Genomic DNA, 17,019 nt, shown 5'->3' on the forward strand with positions numbered 1-17,019 from the left:
GAACATACCAACCTCGAGGCCAACCAGTTTCACACAGGATTTGATGAAAACGGGCGAAATTTCTACAGTATGAAGGACGCCTGTCTAAGACTTGCACTGGAGACTTGTTACAAAACATATCCAATGCTCTGCAGCCCCCCAAACCTAAACAAGAAAAAGTGTGTTCGGAAACAGAAAACAAGAAACCTGAAGACAAGCCTTCAACTCATGATCGAGTCTTACACATTGTTGTTCCTGACGGAATTGACTCTGTCTGCTTAGAGCGATCTGGAAAGAAAATGACAATTACATTTGATTTCTAAAGACTTACATTTGTGCTCTGTAAATTGCAAGTTTGTGTTGGAAGAAAATTGAACTAGTTTTGCAAGTGTGCGTTGGAATAAAATTGACCTTGTTCATTGCTGAAAACTGTGTTATCTTTGCATACCATCTTGTCAGGTGGTTTGTTCATGTCGACCAATCAGAGACAAAGAATCGTGCCGTGGATTATGGCCATAATGCACTAGTGAAGAGTGGGTTATGGCTTATAATCCACGGCAATACTGGTCTCTGATTGGTTGACAGGGTCTGGCCGTGTGATAAGTACACATGTTGGTTTTACTGAGGAATGCTGTTCAGTGGAATGCCAACCCCTGGTCACAAATTAGTTTATGGCACTAGTATGATACTTACTGCTGAAATCACTAATGTGTTCAAAACGTAAAAACAAAGACACTGCCGCCAGCACGTCTGACCGCAACTTTTCCCGGCTGTCAGAAAGACATGTCAACCGAAAACATGAACCCGCCACATTCAAAACATCGACGCGCGAAACAGAAAAGTTTGACTGCCCAGACCAAAAACATAAAACCACGCCACCTTCCAAACGCCGACCACCGCACACTTACGCTGTGTTTGAAGCGTGTTTGTGCACAGCTTTTCTCTTGATTTGCTCACTGGTTTACTAGACTTGGTTCAAGTTCATGATTTGTGATCGTGTGAGTTGGGTGATCGCTTGGAATGCAATGATTTGTGTTCTGTTTTCAAGTGAAACGTGTGAGTAGGATATGATTATGAACGCATTGAGTGGGGTGAACGCGATACAGGGAAGTTTCACCCGGCACTCACTGTAGCTGCACAGACTAAATAAAACGCGTTTGATCGCTACGTAAACCTGACCTGGGCTGCCAAATTTTACACGATGAACTTTTACAGATCATTTTATTTTCGAAAATTCACCAACTTGAACCAAATCTCTGCTGGTTAATTTACCTTCGTCCTATGATACCCTAATGGCTCAAACGGAGATATAGGAGTGGAAAGGCAATCTTGCCCAAGTTGCAGGATTGTAATGGAAATCTTACTGCGTGGTGGGGATAAAGTTACTGGCGATTTTCTCGTCATGCAGAGAGGTGGCGAAAAGTTCCGTTTCAGCGATCGTGGGTTACGAAATTAATGGCAACGCTTTGTATCGTGTCAAGTGTTAGATATCTCTCAAAGAAAAACAAAGCAAAAGAAAATGACGAATATGGCAATAGTGCAGAAGATGTCTCAACCAGTGCCGTCGCACGATGTGTGAGAAGCCGATGGTCAGTTTGGGAATGGACTTTTAAAAAACTGACGCCAGTAGCCTATGAGAAATTCACCGATGAGAATATTGCTAACTGTGATGAATATGTGAATTTTTTCTGAACAACACTCAAACAAAATCCAGTTCTTTGATTTCCGGTCCTTGCATATTTCACAAAGTCCTATAGTCCATGATTACGAGCCATGCTTCTAGTTGTTTCTCCCCGCGGCGTTTCGATGTTCTGTTTGGGTAAATCCTGTTCATCATCTCACAATTTTTTCAATTTTCCAAAGATGAACGACAGAATGTCCGCCGGCCGCGCCAGTCGACAGGACCACAATGTCTGAACAACGTCTGAGAAAGTTGTTGATCGTGAAATTTGAGGTCAAAATTGGAGGCGTGGTTTAACAGATTTGCTCTGGCGGGTAGAACTTTTCTATTTCGCGCCACGATCTTTTGAGTTTGGCGGGTCGATGTTTTCACTTGACAAGTTGAGTGACAGCTGGGAATATCTTGCGGTAAGACGCGCTGGCGGCTGGGCCTTTGTTTTGACGTTTTGAACACATCAGTGATTTCAGCAGTATCAGTGACTTTGTATACACATTGTGTACCCCATGGAGCACTCATGCAGCCAGATCAAGTATCAAGTTTGAGGTGAATTACCAAAGTGCTTTGGTAATTACTGATCAAAGTCTCAATATCATCAGCGAAGTTGCTGGGTAATTAGCAAGTTTGGTGTCCGGATAAGTCGTAAAACCACAGTAACTGTATTGTGTTACCAACAACGTAGACTCGATCGATTCTCGAATTTTTGCATCTGTAGTGCCATTGTCTGTACAGAACTGATTGACATGACGTTTTGTGATGATGAAATACAATGTTGCATAAAGTGCTGCGGTCTGCTAAAGTCTAAAATGTTGCAATATCATGATAATGTCACTTGCAAGCAGGTGCATATGTTCTATTTTTGTCCTGCATTGAACCACGCTAATGTAGTGCGGGCCAAGTACGTTGTCTTCAAAAATTCTGATGTAAGTGGTGGTCCATTTGGTCCACCAACATTTGAATTTGGTGGCCCAAAAAGAAAAAGTGGTGGTCTTTGGACGCAAGACCACCGTTAATTTCGAGCCCTGGGATTCCTTTTTAAATATTTTTAGCTGACTATTGATCCAGTAAATTGTTACAAATATTAACAATTATCGCTTTCATAAGTCCATACTTCAATAAATCATAGAATATTGTCCTTAGATGTTTAGTCATAAATAAAGTCATTCGTAATTTTGTGTTTAGAAAATTGATTGATATCGCTTTAGCATCAGACAGATGATAATTAGGTGTTTATTCTTTAATAACTTTATTTACGTTGGTGTATTGCAGCTTGTCGTACTCCAGGCTTAAAACGATTGATATCAGGAGATGAAGATTCTTTGACTGAGATGTCAATAACACCCTATAAAGGTTGGAAATATTCTCTGCATTTATAGATCTACATCATTTGTTATAGGTCATAGATTTCTGTCTTCAACTCTCAGATTTTGTCTTTTGCATAATCTCTCTCTGTGTCTGTCTCTCAGTCTCTCCCTCTGTCTCTCTCTTATTGTCACCAAAATGAAAGTACGTAGCTGATTCTACTGTGTTGTCCATAGAAGCTGAGATATGTAATTGTGTTTAAAAAAAGCCAAACAACATAACATATTTTTAGGAATGAATCAGGGTAAACCTGCATAAAAATCCTGTGAAAGTGAATTTTGTCCCGTTGTTTATTGCTGCTCTGGTATCTGACTTGGTGTCCACAAACATCATTTTAATCTGTCAACAATCATTGATAATCAGTTGCAGTTTTAGTTGTCTTGGATGGGCAGGGACTATGTGCCCGTCAGTCTTGGGATGGGCAGGGACTATGTGCCCGTCAGTCTTGGGATGGGCAGGGACTATGTGCCCGTCAGTCTTGGGATGGGCAGGAACTATGTGCCCGTCAGTCTTGGGATGGGCAGGGACTATGTGCCCGTCAGTCTTGGGATGGGCAGGGACTATGTGCCCATCAGTCTTGGGATGGGCAGGGACTATGTGCCCGTCAGTCTTGGGATGGGCAGGGACTATGTGCCCGTCAGTCTTGGGATGGGCAGGAACTATGTGCCCGTCAGTCTTGGGATGGGCAGGAACTATGTGCCCGTCAGTCTTGGGATGGGCAGGGACTATGTGCCTACTAGTCTTGGGATGGGCAGGGACTATGTGCCCGTCAGTCTGTAACCATCATTCCGACAAGTCTGGACCTATTTTATTTAAACCCAATGGTTCAAGGACAGTGTACCATGAGATACATATGTATGTCAATTTATTTTATGATATGATCCAATAAGATTTCACCACAGCTATTTTGTTGAAGGTTTTTTCATGTCTAGTCATTATACAGACATGTCTGAACTGATTTCATTCAAACTAGTTACAAGGACTACACTTTGACATATGTATACTGTATATGTATGTCAATTTGTGTTACAACATGACCGAATATGGCCACCAGACTACAATTTTGTTATAATTGCTTTCAAGCACAGAGCCAGTACTACGCAGACATGCGTAAACTGGAGCTCATTGAAAATTGGTTTTAAGGTCAGTGCACTGTGATATACAATGCCAATATGTGTAGTAATATGGCCCAATGTGTGTAGTAATAATGCCCAATATGTGTATACGTAATACGGCCCAATATTTGTAGTAATATTGCCCAATATGTGTAGTAATATGGCCCAATATGTGTAGTAATATGGCCCAATATGTGTAGTAATATGGCCCAATATGTGTAGTAATATGGCCCAATATGTGTAGTAATATGGCCCAATGTGTGTAGTAATATTGCCCAATATGTGTAGTAATATTGCCCAATATATGTAGTAATATAGCCCAATATGTGTAGTAATATGGCCCAATGTGGCTGGCACACAGTCATTTTATGTATGTCTAGATCCATTATCTAGACATGTATAAACAGATCTCATTAAGGCCAGAGAAAAAAAAAAATCTTATTCATCGGATTTTTTGGACCAAGGTTCAGGAGCGGCGAGCCCAAATTTTCTTTTAAACTTTTTTTAGGCCAAAGGTAACCGAGGTCCCTCAGACTTTTTTGCTGGGATGCAGACAAGGCAAAATAATCTTTTCTGCTCTTTGGCTAACCAGAAATATCTCAGACAAGATACACTGATACTGGTTATTGAATTCAACACTACATTTCTCAACAATAACATAGGGAATTACATATTCTGAGTATTTCAACATGCTCTCATTGTCATAAATTTTTATACTTTCGATGCAGTTTTTATTCAATCCGATATACCGCCCATCGTGCTGTCACAATCTTGGTAAACAGATCGCCAAACGTTTTATCAGGACAAACACTGAACAGCATCTTTGGAACTAACTGTTGGCCATCACGTCGAGTGTTGGCGATCAAATTTGTAGTCATGGCGTACTAGCCTTGACAAAACAGAGAAATTTCAGCCAAAATTTGACGCAGTTTGTGTTGTGATTTGCCAAATTCAGATGTCGCAACAATGTGTTGACAAAGCTCAGGCAGACACATTGGAAGTCTCATTCAAAATCCCACATGCCCTTCAAAACCTGATGAAGTGCAGGGCGCCGCCAGCGGCAATACTTTAGTATTTGCAATGCAGAAGTATGAGTTTGCCCAAATTAAAAAGATTTCCAAATAGGGCAAAGTAGAAGCGGTGATTCCGATGAACAATTTATTTTTAGCTCACATTTGGTTATATTAATTTGAGGTTATCTTATAAGCTGAAGTCGATGGCGTCTGTATGTATGTATGTATGTATGTATGTATGTATGTATGTATGTGTGTGTGTATGTAGGAATGTATGTATGCATGTACAGTATGTCCGTCAACATCAAAAACACATAAACTGCTGTATAGTCTTGTATGTTTCAGCTTGGTATTTGGTGTGTGGATGCATCCTGAGCTATAGATGGGATTTTGTTCAAATGAAGTCTGCGTTGCCAAAATTATGCAAATGAGCTTACAAAATGTGAAAATGGTCAAGAATCAATAACTCAAGAACCACTGTTTTGATTGCTTCGAAAATTTGTGTGCAAGTACCTTAGGTGAACCTTATACAGTTTTTTGAATATTGTGAAGATATCCTTAATTTGTATTTTTGCTGAATTTTTTAGTGATTTTTCTCATTTTCAATAAAGATTCTTCTTCTCTTAAACCGCCAGCCCAATCGCTCTCAAATTTGGGTTAGATCTTTGCGAGGGTGTTACCATTCTAATTTCTTTAAATTATGACAAATTGGGAAAATTACTATTTTGAAGCAATTTTGTCATTTTTGGTCAAAAAATCTTAAACAGTATTTTCTTTTTAAAACCCCTGGAGAGACAGCTTTTATATTTGGTACAGAGACGTACAGAGATGACAATAGTTAGATATGTGGAAATTGTCCTGAAATATACAAATTGGTATTTTCAAGACAATATTGTCATTTTTGGTCAAGAAAACTTGTTCTCAAAATTACTTGTTTGATAGCTTTGTGATTTGGTATAAAGTACTGAGGGATCAAATGGATGTTATTAGATAAATTTTCTGCTCAAAGTGTTGGGAAACCCCCAAATTTGTATATTTTAGGTAATTTCTCAGTTTGTGACCTTAAATGACCTACACCAACCCAGGATATGTTGTGAGACAGTTTTGAAGGCTGTGAACATAATTTTTGTCACATTTGGTATCTATTTGTAGGAAAATTTGATCCAGAAACAAAGCTGAGGTGAATTGTTTTCATTGTGGACTAATTTTTGCAACTTTTCTATGTAAAGACACACAAGAACTGATCAGTAATTTGGATCCAGGATAATTACAGATGTTGTAATCACCGCCCACAGTGGAAGGCATTTCACTATCTGTAACTAATTTAAGTGCTGTTTACATTAGAATGATAACACTCATTGCATTAATTAAAAAATCCCCAAGGTTATAAATACATTTCCTGTCATCTGGCGTTATGTAATACCAAGGGATGGAACATTTGATATTCAGGAGGGGTAGGTTCTAGAAGATTGATGATGTAGCATTACTTTTCAGTGTTCTCCCCAGTATTTTTTTAGAAGAGGGCGAAGACGTGGTGCGAAGCACCACATGCGACCGCTTTAGCGGTCGGGGGGGGGGGGAGGTCAGGAGGGGGGTGTCCCCCCTCCTGCCGTTGGAGCTTTTGAAAAACAGAGATTAAAATGGTGTTATTTGGTGGCACTTGGGGAGTATTTTTTTCAGATTTTTTTCGTATAAAAAACTCAAAGGAAAGGAGATCTGAGACAGTGTTTCATAACTTTTATTACAGTTCACTGATTTCAATTATGAAGATTACATTTTTGAAAACGAAAACATAGCGAGAGACATACATTTATTCATCGATGTCAAAATTACCACGGTGACCATAAAACTCAGGCTTGGGGAGCATTTTTTCAGATTTTTTTCGTATAAAAAACTCAAAGGAAAAGAGATCTGAACAGTGTTCCAGAACTTTTATTACAGTTCACGGATTTCGATGAAGATTACATTTTTTGAAAACGAAAACATAGCGTGTCTAGAGACATACATTTATCATCGATGTCAAAATTATCACCATAACACTCACGTGTGTTCATCCTGATACACGTCCGACCGAGCCTAAAATTAGGTTGTTTTGCTTTGGGAAGGAATACACAAACGAAATTCTAACCTCCTATAAAAACTTCAGTGTACTCTGCTGTCCTTGGTTACCCTCAAGCTCCTTGCCATGTTTACTCAGCTAAGTCGGTTACCTAATGCACGGTCCCCATGGAGGGACCGTTGCCAACGTACGTTACGGACTGAGCCATGCAAATATGGCTGCCTTCGATGAGTTGCACATGGGCTTATGATCTCGGATGACATCACAAACTCGCGAGATTTGCAAGATCGATGAGAATTACGTTTGCAGTCTGCAGGATCGACGCTCACGCTCGCATTTTGCTTGTAAATCACTGTCAACTTTTTCCCCGTACATTTTATTGTTTTATTTTTCAAAAAACTAAATCTTTTTCATTTCTGGCAAGAGGGCGCTCGGAATTTACAAGAGGGCGCCACGCCCCTGTTACCTTATTCAGGAGAACACTGCTTTTTACCAGATCCCTTGTACATTTTTTACCCACTCCCACCTTTTCTTTTTATCAAGCCTTCTCTGTCTGTTTTTTGTTGTTGACATTTGCTTATGTATTTAGGATCTGCTTGTCCCATTGCTACAGAAGTTGATATGCATGTTCCTAAAGATGACCTCCAGTACCTAAGTTGGAGACCTTATTTGCTTTTGTCATTTTTGTTTTTCCTGGTTTAAATATTTCTCGAATGGACCAATTCAAACCAATGTGAGCACACTGTCCTTGACGGTATTTTTTCTTTCTGGCCTAAAGCTGGTATAAATACAATGTACTATGACACACAGAGTCATTTCATATACAAACAGATTCCATTAAAACTTTATATATACTATGATTTATACATGTACATCAACTTGTGTTATGGTACCATTCAATACTGCCCCCTGGTGGCCATTCTGTTATGATTTTTCTGTGTCTCACAGCTGCTTTGTATATTCATTCAAAGCAGACTGATTTCAATCAAGTTTGGCATAAGGGCAATGTACTGATGTAAATATGCAAGTCAGTTTGTTATGTGATGTGATCATTGTATTATGATATACATGTATGTCAGGATACAGTCGTATACAAACCATGTACTCTCCAGATCACTACTGTGCCATGCATTTTTCAAGTACTGCAATAGCTGCCTTAGTGGACACCATTTGACCTTTGGCCTCAGCAGTTTTATATATATATATATATATATATATATATATATATATATATATATATATATATATATATATATATATATATATACTGGTTAAAAGAAACAGTTTAAAGGGACAAAGTCGGTCATTTTTCATGAATTTCGTTTGATACGAGATACTACTCATATTATTTGACATGTTGAAAGATACTGAATGAATGGGTGACTATGCATATATTCGACCCCAGTTTTAGACACGATCAATGAAACCATCGCAAAAATGAATTAATGGTCATGACCATTAATTCATTTTCGTGATCATTTCATTTAATTTGTCCAAAACTCGGGTCGAATATATGAATGGTCACCCATTCATTCAGTATCTTTCAACATGTCAAATAATATGAGTAGTATCTCGTGTCAAACAAAATTCATGAAAAATGACCGACTTTGTCCCTTTAAGATCTCACTGTTATTTCAAAAAAGTATACAACTCAATATCACTACTAACATGGTGTACAAACACCGATCCAAAACCTGTTAACTAACAGTATATGAAATAATTCTGCTGAACTGCAATTTCTTATAATGCATTGCACCATGCAAGTTTACTTTTCAGTCTGTACAATTTAGCTGATGTGCAGCGTTTCAGAAGCTGTTATCCAATTGGGTGGCTGAATCTTACCATTATAATTGAATAGGCTCCCTGAGTTGTGGTGAATAGTGACAATGGACCAATCAGATATCCTTCAACGTACGGTGCTGCACATAAGCAGAGCTCATATGCAGCGTGCACATCAACTCTGCTTATGTACAGAGTTTGTGAAGTTCACAATTGGTTTGTGAAGTTCACAAACCAAGTAATAGAAACTTCAGCTTTCTTACTTGGTAAAAACCGCTTTAAGGTGTGTAACAATTTTAACCCTGTTCCTGCCAGACAGTATCACTTCCCCATCAGCCAAGTCAGTAAAAAGCGGTATTGAGCCAAAACATGACGTATTTTCACCCACTTAGCTTGGTCTGTTATAGCATCTTTAGTCCAAAAAAATCAGTTTACAGTATTTATGTTTTCAACAGCTTTCAAATGTACAGTATTATGTTAAAATACACCATATGGAATATGTTGTGTTTCATTAATTTTAACCATCTTGACCTGATGGTGAAATATGGACTTGGCAGGAAAAGAGATACTAATAATGATAATGATAATGATGATAATAATAATAATGATAATGATAATGATGATGATTATAAGATTATAACAAAATACTGGGCTTTGTATGTAAATTGTATGGTTGAGTATAATTGTCCTTAATATTGTTGTTGCGTATACTCGGGACATCGGTCACTGTATTTGTAATATATTTCACTCTGTTCAATATTACTGTAAATGGTCACATTCTATTCCTTAACAATTCCAGTACCACTTAAAACGAAGACAGTCATTGCTGAAAGCAGTCATTTGGATAACACAGTCAGTGTCAGTGACAAAAGCAGAATTGAAGCTCAGAGGATACCAAGGTTTGAAAACAAGGCGACAAAGACAGCTGTAAGGATTCAAACACCAAGATATAAAGCAGTGCCGTCCATACCAAATGGAGATGTTAGACCTAAGCCAGTCAGAAGGAATACATTTACACTTGATGAAGCAGCCATGGACAGTACAATCAATGTGAACAGGGATTGTGAATCAGTTCATAATGCAGCAGATGTTGACTGTGAAGAAGTTACTGAAAGACAGCAGAAATGTGAAAATGGAGTAAAGATTGCAATCACACCGAGCAAAGAACCAATCTGTGTTTCCTCAATGACTCCTGGAAAAGCCAACACTCCTTCATATGCTGATATTACAAAGTACGGCAAAGAACGGATCTGCTCTCCGTCAACAGAAAGTGATATTTCATCTGTACCATCAAACAATGACAATAGAGCCACAATGAAATCTACATTGCCAAGTTTGTCAAATGCTGATATTGTAATTGATGGCATCTCTCTACTTGTGTCACCAGTTCAGTCTGTTTTGTCAGCATCCAAAGAGGAACTTAAGTCTCCAGATTTGGCTAAAGTTGGCCGAAGTACTGGCCATTCTGTCCATTTTGACTCAAAGTTTGTCAAAACTGCTACTCCATGTACTCCAGTTGGTAAGTCAATTAACTGTCATATTTATGGCAATGACATGGCTTTCTGTATCTGTCTGGTATTAAATTTGTGTTTGTCTGTTTGATAGTGGCTGTATCTATCTGTAACTTATCTGTTGGTATGTGTACAAACCCTGCTGTATGTCTACCCTGCTGTATGTCTACTGTGCTATATGTCTGCCTTGCTGTATGTCTGTATGCCTTGAAATGTGTGTACCCTGTTACATATCCAGCATATCTCTATATTCTGTGTCTGCCTTGGTGTATATGAATTGTTCTACAGTGTATACTTTCATTGTACATATAGTTTGAGACCCGGTTCAAGTCCCGGTAGATCCAGAGTAGCGGATTTACTGTGGGAGGACTGTGAATTCGATACTCTAGCTCGGTGTTGTGCCATTTAGCAAGGCACTTTACTCCTCAGTGCTTCATTGGGGTAGCGGGTTATGGGTATTTAGAAGTATTTGACCTCCATGAAAAGAGGTGTTTCACCTATGGAGTTATTGAGTTTAAATATAGATTAAAAAAAAAGTTGTCTGAGTATGTGCATAGGCACAAGTAGAGATAGATCATATGAATTCCCTTTCTTTGGCTTAATGGTAAATGATTCACTGGTAGTGTTTGCTCAGAATTGGACCTGGCGCCCTCTAGTGACAGTGTGATTGGTGTTTAAACCTGGCGCCCTCTAGTGAGTGTGTGGTTGGTATTTAGACCTGGACATTGTGGTTGGTGTTTATACACAACATTGATTTTAAAAATGTAGAATAGACCACCAATATTATGTTCAGATAATGATTGGAACTTCCATCGCTTAGAATGATGATGATATGAAATGGGGCACAAACTACCCTATTCAAAATTTTCTAAACTTGTCTATGTTGTGGGGGTATTATGGCTTACATACATGTGTTGTGTGATATCTACAGGTACAAAACGAAGTTATGCTGAGGTGGTGTGTACACCGACACCTGTTAAAGCATCACCTCGGACACCGTTGACAAGTGTTGGAAATTCACCGATTGTCAGTGATTGTGATAGCGTGTTTGCATCATCAAGTCCCGAAGTTACTTTCAATCGTTTAAATACTTCATACACTCTTGATGATAAAATAAACAAAGAGAAGCTTTCACTTAGGTGAGTATACCATTCTGTGATATGAATGAGTGACCAGTATTGTTGCAAATGCTGTGATGTCATTATCAGTGTAAGCATCTGTATTGGAACAAAAATAGACCTTTTCCCGGTTATCCCACAATGCATTGCAGTGACTTTATCAAACACCATTAAAGCTCAAAACAGCGAAAACATGCTGATTTGTTTTGTACAACGGATTGTTATAGAAGAATGACAATACATGTGTATAATCTAACCATCAGCGACAAAAATATAGGTCAGGATGTAATCTATCATAGAGTTCTATGAGTAACATACCCTGCGTGTACCCTACGGCTAAAAAGTTGTATGCGTAACGTAGGCTTTGTATACCCTGGAGCACACTGCATCATGGAACCGGTAAAAGAACTATTGGCACATTTGATCCATGCTTTTACAAGAAGTAAGCTGATCACTGGTACTACAGTGGTAGTCAATCTGATTAAAATCAGATGTAGAGTACAGTGACATTTATACTTACACAGTATTCTCATACTGTCACCTGTAGTGAGAGGCAACAGCAAGAGAATACCATGTAAGTATAGACTTCGCCATACTCTACACCTGAGTTTAATCAGATTGCAGTGATAGTATAACATGATTTGTCCTTGGTATTACAATGTATATTGTAGAAATGTAATGCCCTTACCGTTAGATTATTCCCAGCATAAATAACATGTCAGTATCATAGTCCGTATGGTAGCACATGTCAGTATTATAACCAGTATGGTAGCACATGTCAGTATCATAACCAGTATGGTAGCACATGTCAGTATCATAACCAGTATGGTAGCACATGTCAGTATCATAACCAGTATGGTAGCACATGTCAATACCATAACCAGTATGGTAGCACTTGTCAGTATCATAACCAGTATGGTAGCACATGTCAGTATCATAACCCATATGGTAGCACATGTCAATACCATAACCAGTATGGTAGCACTTGTCAGTATCATAACCAGTATGGTAACACATGTCAGGATCATAACCAGTACCGGGATATGGTAACAGGGAGATTTCACTAAATAACATGTCAGTATCATAACCCATATGGTAGCACATGTCAGTATTATGACCAGTATGGTAGCACATGTCAATATCATAACCAGTATGGTAGTACATGTCAGTATTAATATTATAACCAGTATGGTAGCACATGTCAGTATCATAACCAGTATGGTAGCACATGTCAGTATCATAACCAGTATGGTACTAGCACATGTCAATATCATAACCAGTATGGTAGCACATGTCAATATCATAACCAGTATGGTAGTACATGTCAGTATTAATATTATAACCAGTATGGTAGCACTTGACAGTATCATAACCAGTATGGTAGCACATGTCAGTATCATAACCAGTACCGGGATATGGTAACAGGGAGATTTCACTAAATAACATGTCAGTATCAAGTATGGTAGCAGGGAGATTTCACTATATCAATAAACTTGCCAACAATTTACACTCTTTTCTTGTTTTTTTTGTTCAAATACAGAAGTAGAATAATATTCCATATCAATGGATGTATGTTGTCACAATGTATATGCATGAACTTGTTGTTGAAGTATTTTGTGTATCAAAGCAGTTTACATTACAGTCTGTTTGTACATATGTGGTATTAAGGGGGTGTTGCACCCAACACAGCGTATTTTGCTCAAAAATGACTTTTTTGCAAATATTCATTCAATTTTTATTAATTTGTTAACCCAAGATTAAAATATTGGTAGGGTTCACCTCTTAGCCTGTCAAGCAGTTGTAAGTTGCATGATACAGAAGTGTTAATTTATGCAAATGTATGCAAATCAACCTATTTTCTGGCCTTTTTTTTGTCCCAATTTAAAAATTTCCAAAGAATTTAAGGGGCAACGTCAAAAGTTCAATATAATAAATCTAACTTAATTGCTTAAGTTTGGCCTCAGACCCCACCCCATCCCCCTTCTAACTTAACTGACCTAAAATTGAAAAACATTGCGAACTCATACCCTGTACTAATTCTTTCAAACGACGTACCAATGTACCATTGAATTAAATAAAATTGAAAACCATTATAAAGTAACAAAAATACAGGTGACTCGATCGGTTTTAGCGTACAAAAACAGCCTTGAAATCGTAAAATTTGCCAAAAAGACGTTAAATCGTTTTTGACTGCACAGAAATTAATTTGGCCAAAAACCCCCCACCCCCAAACTTAAGCAATTAAGTTTTTTTTCAAACATCGATCTTTTGACGCCGCCCCTAACTCCACTATGGCTGGTTCAAATTTTCTGAAATTTTCACATTATGTTCTTTAAATGCTACATAACAAACGACTATTTTGTTTGGCAATAAAGTTCTTACATTTTGGGAAAGAGGCATTTTAATTTTGCTGATCATGATTTTAATCACATTTTTTCAATGTCAGTCTTTGAACCCTTGCCATTTTAGAATGAGGATAGATAATGCAAAACAAAATAGTCGTTTTTTCCTACATATACTCTTCTTTCTAATGAAATATTACGTTTCAGAAAATAGCGACAAGTTTTTGACTTAAATTAATTTTTATCATTAATACCAAAATTGAGGTTTTTTACCCCCAATATACACCCACTTCATCCTACGAGTAAACTTCTGCTTCCATATTAAACTTAAGAGTCTCTGCTTTTTGAAAATGTACAGTAAATGGGGGTTTCCTTGTCATCTTTGATGAGAAATATTGCTTTGAAAAAAACTGTGTTGGCAACATGCAGCTCTACCTTAAGTTTGTTCTGGGACAACACAGCAGTCAGTGATGATAGGAAGATACTGAGAAGCTGGTCCATAGTGGCACAATAAAGCACATCGATTAGGCTGTACCATTAGTGCTCTTTACAAGGCTGAAAATACATTTCTGAAAAGATAAACATGAAAAATAAAATTTTCTGAAAAGATGAACATGAAAAATAAAATGTCTCTCTGGCAAATAATATTTGTCTTTACAGTACAAATACTTGTTAGTTTCTAATTTTAATCTGCTGATTATCAGTTGTTTATGGTAGAGGATTATGAAAATGTATTTCTTGTACATTCACAGTGGAAGAAAACGAGGTTTATATGCTGTAGAAAAAGAAAACTTTTCCAGCGACATACTTCATAACTTGAAAGACCCACCAGCAGGTCCCATTCAAAGACGAGAGACTATTGCAACAGCCACTGTGAAGAGGTATGGTCTGCCATCTGTCATGCCGAACAAGAACATTTACAGCAAACAAAGAAGTGACCTAGGTAAGGTGCATTACTTCAGTAATGTTGCTATAAGGTAGAACGCACCTCGGGGACAGATATTCGGACTCTCAAACTTTTACAATTCTCTTCTGATATACCACATGTGGGGGTTCATTTTAAAGCTCATGGTGTAAGAAAACTTTATATCAGCTTAGTTTTTCGAAAATTGCAAATTTTATTTTTCTCCATAGAGTTAACACAGGGATGGCGGCCATTTTGAAGTTGAATCTTGGGCTATTTGTTTCTCTAATACCAAAATTTGCACGGTGATCCCCGATTTTTATTCTTGATTTAGTAAGAGCATAGCTGAAAATTTCATTAAGGAAAGTTTGAGCAAAAGTTTAAGTCTTTCACTTGTGCATACTACCTTAAGTAAGTTTGGAAAACAATCAAAGTACTCAACCAATTTCCTATAGATACATTAATTTCAAAAATATAACAACAAACGCCATCCATGGCATCTTGAAGACATATAAGTGGAAACATGAGTTATTAATAATTGTCAGAGATTATTCAATTGTTCAGCTCTTCCTGACCCAGTATCATACATATAGGACTATATATTTTATCAAAAATGATGTGCTAATATGCAATCCCAAAATGTAAACACGCTTATTTCTTAAACTTCATGTAACGGTTGTTGAAATGTTTGTAATGTGCAGTGAAAAATTATTGTGTATATGTGGGGATTGCAGGTGTTATGCATATGGGATTGCACCTGCTATTTGTGTATTGTACAAAATAAACCATATAGTGTACTGTTTAATTCAAACTCTATTGGTTACAACTGTAAATGTATAAAAATTAATGCTGCTTTCTGTCACCTTCAGGATTCCGAAGACCAAAGCCAACGTACATGATGATGACTAAAGCTGCTTCTAACAAAAGAAAACATAGAAGGTGGGAATGGAATTTGCAAACATAAATTTTAACTGCTTGCAAAATGTAACTGCCAATTATTCAAAGTGTTTTGACGTATGAAAAGATTCCTTTAATGGAATTTAATTGTCAGGCCTGAATTGCACTCATGTTTGGTCAAATGTTGCAGAATATCATGATCTGTCTTGTTGTGTTCACAACCACATAACCGTATGAGCTATACTTGTCATTATAGCATCACCTGTTTAGCAAATCCATGGTTTCCCACAATATTTTACATGTCTTGTCAGCATGATAGCTGCTTTGCAAAATGTTGGTGGAAAGTACATGTACAGGAACATTACATTGAACAGAGATTATATGATCTGTATTCATGATTTTTAAAGTAGCAGTTTTATTTTTCTGCTGATATAAAAACACCTCAAAATAGTTACTTGATCTGTTTACTTTGATAAATATGTTAACAAGTGGACAAACTCGGTCAATGACCACCAGAATTCAAACTGTGTTTCAAAAGAAATTATGTTATTCCTAGAGTAATGCCATCTCTTTGAAATCCCTGTCTTCAAGTGGGTGGTCCCGCTCTGCTGTATGTTATGCCTATAGGCTTTGAACAGTCATACTGCCACTGGGTGATTGCAATTAGTGCAATAGAGAACTTTGTAGTTGGCCATATTGCTAAACATGAGATAGGGTCGATGTCCTTCCCAGTAACTCTGATACCAGGTTAAGAAGTGATCGCTGGTGTCTGCAAATGTCAGATGAAGGTAATTTCTTTAAGTGTGGGTCGACAGTGATTTTAATTGATTGAATTTTGCATAGATTTTGAGTCAAATTCCTAAATATCAATCAAAGTAAGGGCTTTTCCTGTCTGCTGAAATGTACAATTTGGAATCTATTGATGATTAGAACTCTACATGTAATGAATTTTCATTGGTAATCCTCAGTCAAATTCTAGTTCTGTTTCAAATCATTGTTAAATTAAAAGCTGACTAAGCTGGTCACATTAGTAAACCAATGCTAATGTTAACCTGTTATTAAATTTTGGCAGGCCAGGTAAAAATCATTAAAGAGTCGGTTTGGTACTGGACTCACCAGCAAAGGACATGTTTGACCCAAGTAGCAGACTTACAATCAGAGTATGGTGATGTGTCCTTTAGCAAGGCACTTTACTCCTCTTTGCCTCATTGCATAGTTGATGATAGGTACCTCATCCTGTAAATGGGCGCTATTAGATGATA

The 17,019-nt window shown here is 37.6% G+C and overlaps 1 protein-coding gene across 1 annotated transcript in view; it reads left to right on the forward strand.

The window, feature by feature from the left end:
* Nucleotides 1-17,019, forward strand: part of LOC139119031 (kinesin-like protein KIF18A) — a 45,636-nt gene that overhangs the window by 20,578 nt on the left and 8,039 nt on the right. The window contains exons 9-13 of the mRNA XM_070683035.1: nt 2,927-3,007; nt 9,785-10,504; nt 11,428-11,635; nt 14,709-14,899; nt 15,730-15,799. Coding sequence (XP_070539136.1) covers nt 2,927-3,007; nt 9,785-10,504; nt 11,428-11,635; nt 14,709-14,899; nt 15,730-15,799 — 1,270 coding nt within the window. The remainder of the gene's footprint in view (nt 1-2,926; nt 3,008-9,784; nt 10,505-11,427; nt 11,636-14,708; nt 14,900-15,729; nt 15,800-17,019) is intronic.

The sequence above is a fragment of the Ptychodera flava genome, chromosome 1, assembly GCF_041260155.1.
Source record: "Ptychodera flava strain L36383 chromosome 1, AS_Pfla_20210202, whole genome shotgun sequence".
In the NCBI taxonomy this organism is placed as follows: Eukaryota; Metazoa; Hemichordata; class Enteropneusta; family Ptychoderidae; genus Ptychodera; species Ptychodera flava.